The 16,742-nt window shown below is 49.7% G+C and overlaps 2 protein-coding genes across 4 annotated transcripts; both read left to right on the forward strand.

The window, feature by feature from the left end:
- The first annotated feature begins 2,620 nt into the window (after positions 1 to 2,620).
- IL36RN (interleukin 36 receptor antagonist) lies at positions 2,621 to 7,622 on the forward strand. 3 transcript variants are annotated; one of them, XM_033416292.2, is made up of 5 exons: positions 2,621 to 2,637; positions 2,951 to 3,004; positions 4,552 to 4,637; positions 5,637 to 5,764; positions 5,936 to 7,622. In XM_033416292.2, exons 2-5 carry the CDS (start codon positions 2,976 to 2,978, stop codon positions 6,158 to 6,160), a joined length of 468 nt encoding a protein of 155 aa, XP_033272183.1. In that variant the 5' UTR covers positions 2,621 to 2,637; positions 2,951 to 2,975; the 3' UTR covers positions 6,161 to 7,622. The 3 variants fall into 3 exon arrangements, with proteins under 3 accessions (XP_033272183.1, XP_004285687.1, XP_049551856.1); XM_004285639.3 differs by lacking the exon at positions 2,621 to 2,637 and adding an exon at positions 2,689 to 2,787; XM_049695899.1 differs by lacking the exons at positions 2,621 to 2,637; positions 2,951 to 3,004 and adding an exon at positions 3,018 to 4,273.
- A 2,007-nt stretch (positions 7,623 to 9,629) lies between these two features.
- LOC105748873 (interleukin 1 family member 10) lies at positions 9,630 to 13,645 on the forward strand. Its single transcript, XM_033416311.2, is given in 3 exon segments — positions 9,630 to 9,652; positions 12,318 to 12,659; positions 12,661 to 13,645. Coding segments are annotated over 3 exon segments (867 nt in total). The 3' UTR covers positions 13,163 to 13,645.
- The last annotated feature ends 3,097 nt before the right edge of the window (positions 13,646 to 16,742 follow it).

A 16,742-nucleotide genomic window follows, 5' to 3' on the forward strand; every position in this document is an offset into this window, starting at 1 on the left:
AGTTTAAAGCCACCACACATGGTGTGTGAGTCTGGGGCAAAATAACGTTGTTTTCGCTAACGCCAGTTTAATTTTCAAAAAACCCAAAACATGACTCTCATACAAACACATAGTGAGCATGTGTCAGAGATTTATCTTGGGGCTTCCCTGGTGGCGCGGTGGTTGAGAGTCCGCCTGCCGATGCAGGGGACACGGGTTCGTGCCCCGGTCCGGGAAGATCCCACATGCCGCGGAGCGGCTGGGCCCGTGAGCCATGGCCACTGAGCCTGCGCGTCCGGAGCCTGTGCTCTGCAATGGGAGAGGCCACAACAGTGAGAGGTCCGCGTAACACACACACACACACACACACACACACACACACACACACACACACACAAAAGATTTATCTTTATTAATAAATGAAGGAACTGGCAGGATGATAAAGTTAATTCAAAAGGTAAGTTAAGGAACAGAGGCTTATATGATCAGTCAGGAAAGAAATTGTGGAATAGATTGGCTTAGATAAAAAAAAAAAACTGCTTAATGAATTGCAAGGCAATCCAACTGTACCCTTTGGGGTTATCTTTTCTATTAAGCAGGAATCATTTGAAATTTATCAATCTTCTCTTAGTTCACATCTAACTTCACAGAGTTTGATAGCTAATCCATGGTAATTGGTAAGTCAAACAAAGACAGATGTTCCCCAGGGAACTGAGCAATTGTTGGTGGGACTGTTTGAGGATGCTCCAGTATGACACTGAGAGCACAGGATGTCATCATTGTGTTTTATTTTCAAGTTTGGAGAAATTTTCTTAACAGGGGTTTGTTTTATTTTTCGTACTTTCACCTTCCTGGCTCATCCATTTGTTGTCCCGTCCATCCGCTCTGTATCCATCCCCTGTTATGCACATGGTGGAGTAGACCGAGCTGGCGGAGACATCCCCCTGAATCCTCGACATCCCGGGGGTGGGCAGCCACATACTGGCTTCATTCTTTATTAGCAGAATGAGGAAAGCCCTTGATGAAGCACCACGGCAGTGTCCTGGGGTGCAATTCACTGGGGTTAGGAAATCAGAGAGGGCAACCAGGGCAGATGACATTTTACCTTTTTAGGGGAAACAAAATCTTCTTCTCTATTATCACTTTGTAAATGAAAGCCTGTTTGCTTAAAGCCACTTTGCCTAATGGCTAACTCCTTCTGGAGTTTCTTTTTTCTTTTGTTCTTTTTTGCAAGTATTTGCACAAATAGTGTTATTTTTGTTTGGTCAATTTATGGCCAATTCAACAATTTTGCATAAGCCTCTACATTTTCTGAAAGGTGTTTATCACATTAGTGGCATTATGAGTGTTGAGTTATTTTTCTATCCTTTGAACAACTTGATATTTTATTTATTTTTGAACACTTTAAGGACATTTTAGCCCATGAGCCTGAATACAGTTTCTTTAAAAGGTATGCCTTAGGGCTTCCCTGGTGGCGCAGTGGTTGAGAGTCCGCCTGCCGATACAGGGGACACGAGTTCGTGCCCCGGTCTGGCAAGATCCCACATGCCGTGGAGTGGCTGGGCCCGTGAGCCATGGCCTCTGAGCCTGCGCGTCCGGAGCCTGTGCTCCGCAACGGGAGAGGCCACGGCGGTGAAAAAAAAAAAGGTATGCCTTAGCAATAAATGGTTATCCGTGGTGCTCAAGACAAAATTAATTTGTCATTATGCACTGACCCTTACCTTTCATTTAGATCCATCACAGAGAGTGTATGGATGGATTAAAACCACATGCATCGTTACACAGTCACATGTTATTTTACCAGTTAGGTACTGAAGAAAGATCAATCATAGATGGCCCAAGCTAGGTTTTATTTCCAAGGGATATAATCAGACACTTGAGCAAAGAAGTTTGTCACAACATGCTTTTCAATGACACATAATAATAATAACAATAAGGACTAATAATAACAGATCGGTATAAATAAATGATGTTGCATTTGTAGAATGAAATACTATATGGCTATTCAATATTCTGATATCATTATACTGGGTATGGAAAGAGATTCTGCTATCTTGCTACATGAAAAAAGCGTGCTGGAATGAGTGTAGGTTCTGGGATGCAGTCGTGTGTAAAGCTGTGATGGTTACAGGCGTGTATGTGCAGGGGAAAAACTGTTGTCCTTGGTTTGCTGATGACGCACACACTGGAGATTAGTATCCATGTGTTTTGTTTTGTTTTGTCAATACGGATTTTCACATTAATCTACAATGAATACGTAGACTTAACATCCCCTAAGCAGGAGAGCTCCACCTCCAGCATTTCCCGTAGTCCCGGCAAAGGCAGAAAGGAAGGAAGGAAAGAAGGAAGGAAGGAAGAGAGGGAGGGAGAAAAGAAGAAAGGAAAGAGGGAAAGGAAGGAGGGAGGGAACAAAAGAGGGAGAGAAGGAAGGAGGGGAGGGAGGAAGGAGGAAAGGGGGTTGTTCTAAAATCTGCTTTCCTTGAGCTGTTCTCTGCATGATACCCCTGGGTCTGGAAGGGCCACATGTCCAGGAGCTGAGTGCTCACTAAGGGCTGCAAAGCCCTTGGAAGTTCTTCAGAATTGCTAGAAGAAGACTGTCTCCAGCAGCTTCCGTCCCTGAGAGAGATAATGAGCATCAGGTGTTTCTGGAAGCGTCAGGTGGTGTGAAATCACTCTGGAAACCCCCCTTCTCTGGAGGCTGAGGCAGTTTCAGGGGCCCCACCCTAGGGCGTCACTCAAAGGGCTGAGGCAACCTCGGAGGAGCGGGCAGACACCTCGGGTCCTGCCAAGAGAAAGGAGCAGTCTGAGGTGTCCTCTGGGGAGCTGGGCTTCACCTCTCCTAACCCCAGACCTAGAATCCCCTGATCCTTGGGGGCTGTTCGTATGCCGGGGGGCTCAGGGGGCTGCTTACTGGGGCCCCTGCCAGCTCAACCTCTATCTCCACCTAAGATTTTCTGTTATCTCAAAATAGGAGTGACAACACACAGAAGATCGAGATGGTCCTGAGTGGGGCGCTGTGCTTCCGGTGAGTATCTGAGCCTCTGCTTGGGCCATGTGCTCTGGGGGGGAGTGAATTCTGGGTAGATCTGTCGTCCAGCCTTTCCGGGGAGGGCGCTGTGATTGTCCCACAGGTGGGATGGGCAGCTGGGAAGGTGTGAACAGCAACTCCCTGCCCTTAGAGGAGTTCTTCCAGCCTCTTCAGACGGGAGCAGGCCCTCTCCTGGGGCTTCCCTGTTGAGAGGGGCTTGTGGCCTCATCCCTCCTAGGGAGTTAGGAGGCCCGGCTTGGAGCCCTGCTGTTACCACCCACTGCAGTGAAGAGATGTCAATCCAACCACTACCTCCTTGCTGCCCTCTGGGACAAGACAGCAGCAGTAAAACTCTTCTATCAGTCAGCCTGTCTGTCCATTGGCATGTGCTGAGCCAGGGGCTCTGCAATGAGCTGGACTTTTGCAACAGTGAATGAGAAGAATCTTGCTCTCACTGAACTCGGAGTCTAGTATAGCTTTTCCCAAGGTGCGTTCTGTGGAACCCCAGTCCTACGAGTGTCTCTATACAATGATGCTCCTCGGTCCAGGAAATGTGGGAAATATGCTTTCTAGGTCCCCTTAAAAGAGGACCATAGCACACTTCAGCATATGAGTCACTTTGAAGTAGAGATTTGTTTAATTGAGTTTAGACAGCATTGAACCAATTTGTACACATCTGGAGGAACCCCCTTTAGAGTACAGCTTTCCCCTCACAGGATGTCAGAAAATCAACTGAGATTGTAGGTGTGAATTAAATTTGAAAAGCAAAATGAACGAATTTTAAATGTAAAGAAATCCCTCACGTGGTAGGGACTATATGGCCAAGCGGAAGTAAATGCAGCAAACAGAAGTAAAGGCGGAAGTCAGTCAAGGCGCATTTTTATCCTGAAGAGGCCTGGGCAGCATCTGTCACATCTTCTTAGTTTAGCAATGAGGAGACTCAGGCCCAGAGAGGGTGAATAACTTGTCTGTCGTGACTCAGCAGTGATGGCGGCAGAGCCGGGATGAGAACACAGGACTCTGACTCAGTTTAGTTTCTTTTCCAACATGACACCGGGAAGAGTCTGGTTAGTGTAGAAAAGATTGAATAGGATGGGCTTCCCTGGTGGTGCAGTGGTTGAGAGTCCGCCTGCCGAAGCAGGGGACACGGGTTCGTGCCCCGGTCTGGGAAGATCCCACATGCCGCGGAGCGGCTGGGCCCGTGAGCCATGACCGCTGAGCCTGCGCGTCCGGAGCCTGCGCTCCGCAACGGGAGAGGCCACAACGGTGAGAGGCCCGTGTACTGCAAAAAAAACACACAAAAAAACAAAAACAAAAACAGATTGAATAGGATGAAGGGGCAAACCCCAGACTCAGATGGGAGGCTGTGGCCTTGTCCTGGTGGTAGGCATGAGCCCCCAGGGCTGGGAGAGAAGGTTGTGCCATAACTTCTGGCTCAGTGGGAAGACAGGGTGACAGTGCCTGAGACTGGGGGACTCTCAGAGCCCAGGCAAGCTGGAGCACCCACCACCTGCCCTGAGTGTCATCCTGTCCTGATGCTTTAGAATGAAGGATGCGACACTGAAGGTGCTTTATCTGCAAGATAACCAGCTTCAAGCCGGAGGGCTGCAAGCAGGGAAGGTCATTAAAGGTTGGTGGCAAACGAGGACCCTACTTCCCTAGGTTTCTAAATACTCTGAGGGGAGGGGGCCTGAAGAGGGCTTAGAAACATTGGCACAAGCCAACAGACCCTGGGCCTGACACAGTAGACGGGGCGTCAGAAAACCAGGCTCTGAGCAAGAACAAATAAAATAGCACACCTTCCGGCATGGCGTCATGCCCCAGTCCCACCGGAAGCCTCTACACAAAGGTGGGATTATTTTCCAAGATAGCTGTTTTGTCATTTCCTCGCAGGTGGACTTGGGTCCAACATCCCTTTTTCTGGGAGCCAGTGCTGCGGAGAGCACTAATGCAGGCTCTCTACACCCTCACTCCCATGTGGGAGTGGGTTTCTGCCCCTTTGCCCCTGGTCCTCTCGGTGCTCTGAGGGTCCTCGGTCACTCAGAGTGGTGGGGCCTAGAGCAGCAGGTGATGCCATCTGGCCTCGTGCTCATTCACACAGCCCCACACAGTGTGACAGGACCTTCTCCCTAGAGTGGCACATACCTCCTCGCCTAGAACAGCCTTACTGGGCACTGGGGCCAGGCAGAGCCCTCTGTGAGGCTGAGTGTGTGTGTGTGTGAGATGGAGGGATTTTACAGAGAAAAGTGAGACCCTTTTCTGTTCTCAGGAATCTCACAGGGGGTGGAAAGATACCAACTAACTCTAATGGGAGACTTATCAAGACAGGTTACAGAAAAGAGGCTGGAAGGTCGAGGGGCATTAAAAGAGGTGGTCAGTCTCCCTTGGGGCTTGGAGAAGACTTGAACTTTTGACCCTGGAGTGGGCGTGGGGTTGGGAGGTGGTACCGTGTGCTATCTGCCTTGACTTCCACTGGACCAGCTGGCAGGAGACCCCCCCTTCCCTACATGACAGCTGTTATGAGGCTCCCCTTCTGTCCAGCCTGGGGACAGGAGGCCTGATACAGCCCATGATGGGGCAGAGGGAGGGAAGGGCGGCCAAGGTCCCTGCATCTGCTTCCTTCCTCTAGGTGAGGAGATCAGCGTGGTCCCCAATCGGTATCTGGATGCCAAGCTCTCTCCAGTCATCCTGGGCGTCCAGGGTGGGAGCCAGTGCCTGTCGTGTGGGATGGAGCAGGAACCGACTCTGAAACTAGAGGTGGGTCCTGTTGGGGGCGCCTCACCACGTGGCTTCACTAAGTCAAAGATGCTGATGCCACGGCTTCCTGGGCTCCTCTCCCTCCAGGGTTCTGTTAATTATGGCTCCGCCTCCCTGTGCCTTGGGGCCGGCCCCTACCCCTCAGCCACCTGCCGTGCCCTTTGATTGCAGCCAGTGAACATCATGGAGCTCTACCACAGTGCCGAGGAGTCCAAGAGATTCACCTTCTACCGGCGGGACACGGGGCTCACCTCTAGCTTCGAGGTGGCCACCTACCCGGGCTGGTTTCTCTGCACCATGCCCGAAGTGGACCAGCCTCTCCGGGTCACTCAGCTCCCGAAGGACACCAGCTTGGACGGCCCCATCACGGACTTCTACTTCCAGCAGTGTGACTAGGGCGACATGCCCCCAGGGCTCCTGGGGCGGGCCAGCTTGGGCAGGGCCAGGAGGTGTAGGAGGAAACCCGTGGTGATGAACCCACCTCTGCTCTCAGGGCCTCCACCGTGGAGGGGCTGGGCACACGGCCACTCTTCCTCCACCTGTTTCCCAGGTTGGGTAAATCCTTCTGAGATTTGGGGCTTAGTCCACAGTTTTCTTTTCTGCTGGGTGGCATTACTGATGTGAAACCTTGCAGAAAGGTAAACCCCTAAAATAAACCCCTAAGGGGTCAGGGGCAGGGGCAGGGGAGCAGTGGGAATCCTTCATGCTTTGTGGTAACGTACAGGTAACAGTCCTGTGCTTTGACCTGGATTGGTCACAGTCTTCTGAGATTCCAAGAGGTGGGATCCAGCCTCCAAGGGGTCTCCTGGGCTGGTGGAATACTGTTCCCCACAATTCATGTCCTTCTGGGAACCTCAGACTGTGATCTTTGTCAACTGAAAAAAGATGTACAACCTTAAGTTGAGAGTTATGTTTTATTTGCTGGGCATTCTGAGGGCTTCAAGCCTGGAAGACAGCCTCTCAGATAACTCTAAGGGACTGCTCCAAAGAGGCAAGCGGGAAGCCGGGATATATAGGAGTTTTTGCAACAAAGACCAGGTATTCGGAACATCAAAGATGATTGTTAATTTAAGGCAATCAGACATCTCAAGTTAAGGAATTCAGCGCTTTTCTATATATGGGAAGATGCAAGATTCTGGGCTCACTGGAATCTTTCCTTTGATAGGCACCTCAGCTACCTGGGGCCAGTATCCTGTGTTTTCTCATCCGGGGTTTCCTCAGGACGCACTGTGGTGGGTGGCTGCAGCTATGGGCATTCTGTTTCCATCCTGAGTTCCCTCAGACCTCACCGCTGGGGGAAGCTGTAATGTGATGGCTTGGTGGCTGCCACATCCTTTGGTTACTGAAATGGCAGGCAATATTTTTCATTCACACCTTGTTTGGAGGTAGGGTCTTTGTAGATGCAATTAGTTAAGAGGTCATGCTGTAGGAGGGTGAACCCTAGATCCGGCAGGACTTCTGTCCTTGTAAGAAGAAAGAAACCCAGAGAAGGAGGCCATGAGAAGATGGAGGCTGAGGAGAGCGCCACAGGCAAGGCGTGCCAGTGATTGGGGCACCATCAGAAGCGAGGAGGCAGGTTCTTCCACAGAGCCTTCGGAGGGAGCTCGGGAGCCTTCGAATCTCCTGAACTGCGCGAGAATAAATTTCTGTTGTTTGAAGCCACCAAGTTTGTGGTAATTGGTTAGGGCAGCCCCAAGGAATGAAGACAGCAGCCAATGATCCCCATCTCTTGGTATTCACACCCCCTGTGTGCCCCCGCCCACACTGGACCAGAGTTGTCTCCATGACCAGTAGAATGCTGCAGAAGTGATGTTATGCCACTTCTGAGATTAGGTAATAAAAGACACTGTGGCTTCTATCTTGGTCTCTGCTTCTTTATTCACTTGCTCTGGGGGAAGCCAGGTACCATGTGTGAGCTGCCCTGTAAGGAGACCCATTGGTGAAAAATGAAGCCTCTTGACAACTGCCACACCAAGGAGCTTAGAGGCAGCTCCAGCCCAGGCAAGCCTTTGGGCGATGCGGCCCTGGCTGACTGCAACCTAGTGAGAGACTCTGAAGAGAATCACCCAGCTAAGCTGCTCTAGAGTCCAACCCTCAGAAACTTGGAGAAAGTTAAGTGTTCCTGCATTAAGTTGTTAAAGTTTGGGGTCACTCGTTACACAGCAATAGATAACTACTATGCAGGGGAAGAGAAACAAATTAGTTATTTTATTATGATTGCAATTTTCTCCATTACTTTTATTTTCCCTCTCAAAATGAGCACCAACCCTTTTATTTCCCCAAACATCTGATTTAAAAGCGGATCATACCAAATTGGTTGAATATTCTCTGTTCCCACAAGGTTTAGATCTTCCTTGACTACCTTTGCACCTTCAGACATACGTGCCAGGGACTGTGACTCCAGGGTCCCTGCTGAAAGTCTGGGGAATGAGAGCAGAAGCCAGAGGAGGGGCTCAAGTCGGAGCCCCAGGAGTTCCATCTGTGCCTCACCAGTCAGACCAGCCTGGCAGGTTCACCTTCTGCTGAAAGACCAGCAAGGGAGAGGCCAGGCCATAGCGTCTGCCTCTGGGGACTGCAGCAGCTCCAGCCCAGACGCAGCTCAAGTCCCTGGGCAGCAGGCAGCACAGCTGCTACCACAGGCCTCTCAGGGCTGCCGAGAACAGACCTAGTTCACGCTCTCCTTCTGCCCACGGGCCCGGCCGCAGTCTCATATTGTCACCTCCTCTGAGGAGCCTTTGCCGAGTGGAGGTCCCTGGTCATCTGCTCTGACAGGGCTTTGTGCTTCACGCTATGCTAACTCCCCCTCCTTGTAATAAATTGACTTGGGGTCTGAGGCCCCTAAAATCACCTCCAGGTCAAGGCTGTATCAGTTTTGTTTCCGAGCACCTCGAATAATGTTTGGCAAATAATCGGGACCCAGTGAGCGTTGAATGTGGAAACGATTCCTCCACCTTGGAATATTCTTTCTCTCTCCTCCGCCCACCTGGCAGGGAGCGGCTGAAATTTCACCTCATTCTTGAAGCTTTCTGCAGCCTGAAGTGATTGCTTCATCATTTGTAGGATTAAAGAATTCAAAAGGGCTTTAGCAGGGACGAGCTGACACAAGTAGATGAAAAGGGAGGAACAGGGACCTCCCTGGCGGTCCAGCGGATAAGACTCTGAGTTCCCAATGCAGGATCTTTTTAGGTTGCGGCATGCGGGATCTAGTTCCCTGACCAGGGATCAAGGTCCCTGACCAGGGATCAAGGTCAGGGAACTAGATCCCGTATGCCGCAACCAAAACGGATCCTGCGTGCCGCAAAGAAGATGCTGCATGCTGAAACTAAGACCCAGCACAGCCAAAATAAATAAATAAATATCTTTAAAAAATTGAGGAACCATGTAAAGGGCTAAGGCCCTTTCAATTCTAGGAATTTATCTTTTTACTCGAGAAGGTTCGTGGTTTCTATTGTCTCCAATATTCCCTTGGCCCACAGATTAGAGAGTCTGGTCTTTTCAAGTGTTTATGGCTTAGCCCTCAGCCAGACTGTAAAGCTACTTAACAACAGGGACCAGGTGTTGTATGCCTTTGTCACAGGGCATTGTCAATGCTCAGTAAGCACTCATTGATTGCCTATATAATACCCTGTACTTTGACCTCTTCCACTGAGGGGACAAGAGATCAGGAAAGGGAGTGAAGAATGACTGTTGGTCTTAGAAAGCAGAAATCTGTTCCCGTCTCTGCCCATCTTTTCTCATCCGTCACTCTGCAGGCATATGGGTATAGGACTGACCTCTCCCACATCCTTGCCAAGCCTTTTATGGAACGTTGCAAATGACCTGTGAGCAAGAATTACCATAAGGCAGTTGGTCTCTGTTGGGCACTATGCCCAAGTGTCTCTGCCCCTTGTGAGTAGGTGGATGAATGGAGGGATGGAGGAATGGATAGATAGATAGAAGGATGGATGTGTGGGTGGGTAGGTGTACTGACGGATGGATGGATGGATGGGTTAATGGACTGATGGAGGGATGGGTGGATGGACGGTTGGATGGACGGGTCGATGGACTGATGGGTGGATGGATGGACTGAATTAAGTAATATCAATCAGAGGCCTGAGTGTTTTTCACCCCTAACCCTGATCACACTGAGCCAGGTGCTCTCATAGTCCAGGGCAAAGGGCACCTGCTCAGTTCCGGGATGAATCTAAGGTCAACGTCTTCTGTCTGTAGTGGGTTTCCTTAGACATTACATCTCATCAACGGGTACCAACTAATAGAACCTGTTGAAAAACAGAGACGTTCCTCTCATAATTCCAAACAGGGTCATACTCACAATGCCATCAGTCCCTGTTCTCACATCGCCTCACTGGCCACAGCCTGGCTACAGAAAAAAGTCTGTCCTTAGGCCCTTCAGAAACACTCGCTCTTGCCTCTTCCCCCTGCCTATGGCTAGGATGGAGCCCCAGGGGGCACCAAAGGGAAGGTGATGTAAAGTCCTCTGACCCCAGCATCATTTATCTGACTGCCGAAACCACCAAGAACAATAGCTACGAGCAGAGTCCCAGTGTCTGGCTTTTGCCAAGGCTTTATGGGTGACTCTCTCCCCTTTCAACAAACACTCATTATTGTTCCCCACCTCCTTATTATCCATACTGTGCTGGAGACATTGTGAAATCCCTAGGCCCTTCTTCCCCATCCTGGAGACAATTATAAAGATTGCTACAGGCTTACCCACCCTGACCAGGCAATATAAACTCAGTGCACATGCCCTGGAGAAATCAGTTGGAGGTTCCAGGCACCTGGGATCTGCAGGTCAGTGGTGGACGGGCAGTATTCTATCTTTCTCTGTTTTCTCCTCCCTCTGTCAATAGCTCTGATATGCCCCCTCTTTTTAACTCCTCCTGGCAAGCTCTCTAGTTAGCAAGGTATCCCCTACCTAGATCACCATGGGATGCTAAATAAGTCTAGGGTCACATAGAAGGAATTTGAGGAGAAGGTATAGGTTAAGTCAAGATTTTTAAATATTTAGGACCACCGGTCTTAGAAAGTAATTTCAGAAGAACTCATCTAGGCCAGTGGTATTCAACAATGTTTTATGAAGCTTGAGGTTCCTTAGAGATGCCCCAGTATCTTTTTGTTTTTTTGGGTTTTTTTGCAGTGTACATTATTTTAGTTTTATTTTTAAAAAATTCAAAAAAAATTTTAAAGTAATTTTTATTGAAATATAGTTGATTTATGTTTTTGTGTTAGTTTCTGCTGTACAGCAAAGTGAGTTATACATATACATCTTTTTAGATGTATACATCCACTCTTTTATAGATTCTTTTCCCATATAGGTCATTACAGAGTATTAAGTAGAGTTCCCTGTGCTATCAGTAAGTTCTTATTGATAATCTATTTTATATATAGTAGAGTGTTTAGTTACCAAGGGCGAAAGGGGGGAGGGATAAATTGGGAGATTGGGATTGACATACACACCCAGTGCCTGCTTCAGTAGTCGATGCTGGCTGGGTCCTAGTGTCACCATCATTCTCTGCTTCTGCAGAAGCAGGTGTCTTTTATCCATTTAACTTTCATTAGTGTCTGTTTAAAATTTCCTCGTGAAACCTAAAATAGTTTTGAAAAATATTGACCTTGCCCAACCCCTCATTCCAATGATAAGGATTTGGAGGCCTAGGGAATAAAGGAATTTTCCAAGGTGACAAAATAAATTGGTAGCAGAGTTAGGTCTGGAACCAACCTTGCCGTCCGAAGCTGCGGTGAGTGTTTCTATGTCCTGCTCATGAGCACCAGTGTGTCTCAGTGGGGGCAGATGGAGAGAGCTACAAGCTATGCTTTGTGGCTTCAAGAACTTGTTAACTTTTTATAAGGGAAAAAGTGTCTATACATAAAACAATAAATAACACACTGAAATTTAATGGGACTTCAGAGTACGTTTGCAATGGTAAAGTAAAGAGTCTTTAAACTCTGAGTCATGGAATCATTGATTGTTTGATCTTGAAAGAATCTTAATAACCACATCCTCTAACTCCATGATTTTATAGATGCTGAAAACTGAAGATTGGAGGGTAAGTGACATGAACTTGTATGTCTGAGCTGTTTCTCTGAGCTGATAATTAACTTGGCAGAACTTGATACTCAACCTATAGATAATAATGCCATGTCCAGTGACCTTAATGTCAAAGATTTGAATGGATAATGATGAGGTCGGGAAATGAAAGATAACTTTCACTGTCGTGGCCTCTCCCGTTGCGGAGCACAGGCTCCGGACGCGCAGGCTCAGCGGCCATGGCTCACGGGCCCAGCCGCTCCGCGGCACGTGGGATCTTCCCGGACCGGGGCACGAACCCGTGTCCCCTGCATCGGCAGGCAGACTCTCAACCACTGCGCCACCAGGGAAGCCCCTGACCTGGTCTGGACATGCTCTTGGGTGGTGTAGCACCCCTACTTCTCACCTGAAGAAGGAGAAGAGGCCCTAGTTCTCCATGCTGTCCTTCAGAGTGTGGGGTGGGAGGGCCGTGGGGCTCAGGGGTGCCTGAAGGGGGCGGGCCACCAGCACTGCCTCCTGTTTCAGAACTAAGGATGCAGATTAGAAGGCTCTGTGCACGACAGACCGCCACCTCCTGGTGGGGGATCCCGCCGCAGACAACTGCCGTGCAGGAGCATCTGGGGCCTCGACGCCCTGGGACTCACCCAAGCTCCGTCTACCCCAAGCTCTCCCTTTCCTACTGAAGGGTCAGGACCCCTGTAGGAGTCCCAGCTCACCCTGCAGCGTGCATGCAGGGGTGCGGCCAGCTGTGCCCCGGCCCAGCTCCTTCCTGTTCGAGCTTGTGATCTGGGGTCCCCTCATCTCCTGGCTCTCTTTCCTCCTCCCCCGCCCCACCCCAGAGATGATCTGCATACTCCCCAACAGAGGCCAGTTTCCCCATCTTCCTGGGGATCCAGGGAGGCAGTCGTTGCCTGGCACGTGTGGAGGCAGGGGAGGGGCCTTCCCTGCAGCTGGAGGTGAGAGACCGCACCCTGTTTTGGGGGCCCCTGCAGACCTGGCCTGGCCTCCAGGGTGCTCTGCCATCTCTGTGCTCATCTGTGGGTTCTGGCCAGGTCCACACATCCCTCCTGGTGAGGTTTCCACCCTCTTTCCCTGCACCCAGCACCCAGACCCTTGCCTCCAGAACCTTCAGAGGGCAATTCCCTGGGGAAAGAGCCACCGTCTCAGGTCCCTTGTTGGCCAAGCCCCAGAGGCCTCGAGGGCTGACACGCAATCAGCAATCTTATCCAACAGCCGCCTTCAGGCTGGAGGCTGCTTCCTGACCTGACTGGTTTCTCTGTGGCTCAGCTGAGCCCCAAGAGCCGGTACGACTCACCAAGGAGAGTGAGCCCTCAGCCTGCACTGAGCTCTACTTTGAACAGAGTCGGTAGAGAGGCAGGAAGCTGGGTTCCGGCCTGGCGCCCCCAAACCAAGCTCATTCTGCTTGGGGTCTGTGGGAGGCAGAATAATAACGCCCCCCAAAGATGTCCACATCCTGGTCGCAGAACCTGTGAATATGTTACCTTACACGGCAGAAGGGACTTCACAAATGTGATTAAGGCTGGTCTATCCTGTAGTATCCCAGTGGGCCCAAGGTAATCAAACACCAGTGTCCTCCTATGAGGGAGGCGGGAGGCTGAGAGTCAGAGGGAGACTGGAAGATGCTATACCGCTTACTTTGAAGATGGAGGAAGGGGCTGTGAGCCAAGGAATGCAGGTGGTCCCTAGAAGCTGGAGAAGGGCAGGAAATGGGTTCTCCCGTAGAGCCTCCAGGAGGAGCACAGCCATGCCAACAACTTGACTTGAGCCCAGTGAAAACCATTTCAGACTTCTGACCTCCAGAACTGTAAAATAATAAATTTATGTTGTTCTAAGCCATTGCATTTGTGGTAACTTGTTACAGCAGCTGTAGGAAACTGACCCAGGGAGTGAGTGGGCCTCTGTGTGCACTATTCAATGCAAAGGGACTGGATAACTTGGTGAGTCCTTCTTGGAAGCCTGGCCATGGCTTCTCCTCTGGCCCCTCTGCTCCAGAGCTTCTAGAAACAACCGAGAAACTCCAGGCAGAACCCAGCTCTCCTCCTCTGTCCATGGACAATGTCTTGGGCTGCTTACAATTTCAGTTTTAGTTCAGGTCACGATTTTTCTATCAGATACTTCTCAACGAATCAGTCATCCAACCGACTGACCGGTACCATTAGTTGCCTGCTAATGTTGATGTGTGAGGACCAAGCAGGAGCAGTGATGGAAAGGCAGTGAGCTTGGACTGGACGTACTGAGTTTAAGGTTACTGTGGAACTGATGAGTTGAGTTGACTGTTTACAGCTGGGAATATAGGGCTGGCCCTCCACTGAGAGTTTGTAGTTAAAACTGACACTCATCCTCAGAGCCCCAAATCCCTCTCCATTTCGTAGAGGATCCACAGTCAAACAAGCTAGAGCAGAGAGCCCGTGGTGTCAGGGCTCAGAGGGGTGGACTGCTGGTCCTCTTCCTCTTGTACAACCACTCAGCATCTGTCCAACATGTACTGTGGGCCAGGACATTTAAGAACAGTGTATCTTCACCCTCACAGCGACCCTGCAAGGCAAGTATTCTTACCTGCATTTGACAGGTAAAGAGACTAGACTAAAGGAAGTGACATACGTAACTCGCTGAAGGTCACACAGGCTGTACATGTACGTCTGGTCCATTTGACGCCAACGTCGTTCCACAAATTTTTATTCCACTCTTATTCTAGGAGCAACAAAACTAAACTTCCTTGGAGCTGATAATTGAGTGGAAGAAACACTAAACAAGCAAATTCACAAACAAGAAAACAAACAAGGGCAATTTACATGAGAGAGGGTGAGGGCGGTAGGTATCCAATGGTAACATTAGAGAGGGTGGTCAGGGGAGGTGACCCTGACTTTTTGGAGGAGGTGACATTTGAGCTGAGGCTGAAGGGCAGGAGGCAGTGGGACTAGAAAGTGATGCAGGAGAGAAATAGCAAATGCACAGCCCTGAGACAGAAGGGGCTAATTGTGTCTGAATAGCAGTGGAAGGCTGGGGGGCTGGACCCTGGAGAGGGTTAGGAGGTGGGCAAGAGAAACAGGGGCTGGATCATGAGGGCATCTTGAAGGCAAATAAAGGTTTCTATTTATTTTTAAGTGAAAATGGATGCTATGGGAAGATTTTAAGCAGAGGAGAGACATACTGAGCTTTATGGCTCTGATAAATTTAGATTCTTTCCCTACCTCTCCATGGCCTTCATGTGCCCCATTATTTTATCACCTGGCGATGACATCCTAACTATGTATTTATGTGCCGGGACTACTCTGTGCTTTTTGAGGGGGTGTAGTTCAATTTTGGGTCACCAGTGCCCAGGACAGCTGCTGGTACATTGAAGGTGATGAGTAAGTGCAAATTCTTGAACAAATTAATGGATGATCACTTGGTTCTCGTTAGACATTCAGGATACGGTGTGAGGACATCTATGGCAGCAAGGTAAACGGACGCCACTGTAGCATGGAGGTGCAGCTGGTGGAGAGGGCTGGACGGGTCCTCACAAAGGAAAGGGCATTTAATCTGGGCCTCAAAGAAAAAGTAGTTTCAGGGCAGAGAATGTGTGGATGGGCGTTTCTAAGCAGAGGGAGCAACTAAGGAAGGTGTGATGGAGGAGAGCTCCCAGCACACTTGGGGCGTGATGAGTCATCCACGTGCAGGGACCCGAGGCTTGTGGCTGAGGAGTTGCCAAAAATTAAGATGGGAAGATATGTGGGGCCTGACTGTAGATGCCTGGTGAAGGAGTGAAGGAGGAAGCCTGGAGGAATCATCCAAGTATTTCAAGGAGGACCCAGATTTTAAGCCTGGGCCCCTGAGGTCAGCACTGGACCAATCCACCTGCTTCTAGGGCTTCTGCTCATCTCAGCTTTCTCTTTGCCCTACCTCTCGCCCCACCTGCCTTCTGTTAGGCTCTGCCCTGGGATCAGCTTCGATGTTGTGGTTCCATGGTTGGTCTGACCCCTGCTTCATCTTTCCACATCAGCTTATCTACCTCCTTCACCGGTGGTAACTCAACTTGACCCCACTTGGAGCAGGGCCAGGAGTGGGAGGAGACCTGGGTATGCCTGGGTGGGTGGCAGGCACATTTCACAAGAGAAGGGCCAGCAAAGATGAGTTGAACATGTTCTCTATTTAAGTAGAAACACATTTGGAGCTTTAATATATGTCAATTCTATATGAATGCTTCAGAGAGGAAGAGGATACAAGAGATTTAGAAGACACGGTCCCTACCCTTTAAAGACATATGGTGTGGGTGGGGACACCAGACATTATGAACAAAAGCCAACATCTATTGACTGCTTCCTATGGAATGACTAGTAAACACTCCAAACATTACTCAGGGAGCCTTGGGTTGAAATTCTGCAGGGCTCAGGTAGAAATAATGATGGGATGCTGCTATTATAATTATCATTAATAATAATAATGATATCAGCTTCTGATAGATACCCCTCCCAAGTCTTATCCCTGAAATTCTTCCTCCTTCCTTGTGACCATGCCAAAGGCTTCTTTCCACAACCAGCCCATCAGAGCTGTTATTATGTAAATTCCTGGGAGAGGCACACTTTAGGTCATGTCCACTATTTACATCTCAGAGTGAACTGAACTGGCAGGTCCTGAGCCAGAAACCAGTAAACAAGTGAGTAGAACACAGTGTGGTAACCTCTCCTTCAGGCAGCACCAGGGAGCTGGACTACTGAGTGGTCCCATCCCAGGGGGTCAGGAAAGGATTTAGAGGAGGTGGTGTAGGCATAGGGGCCAGCCAGGTGAGGGGCAGGGGGAGGTGTGGGGCAGGCAAAGGGGACAACCATATACAGGCTTGAAGGAAGTCCTGAGTGTAGCTGTGTGTGTTAGTGTGGTTAGTGTGTGTGTGTATGCATGTGCACATATGTGTGTGCAGATGTGTGTATGGTGTACATGTATGCATGCATG

The sequence above is a fragment of the Orcinus orca genome, chromosome 13 (genome assembly GCF_937001465.1).
Source record: "Orcinus orca chromosome 13, mOrcOrc1.1, whole genome shotgun sequence".
NCBI lineage: Eukaryota > Metazoa > Chordata > Mammalia > Artiodactyla > Delphinidae > Orcinus > Orcinus orca.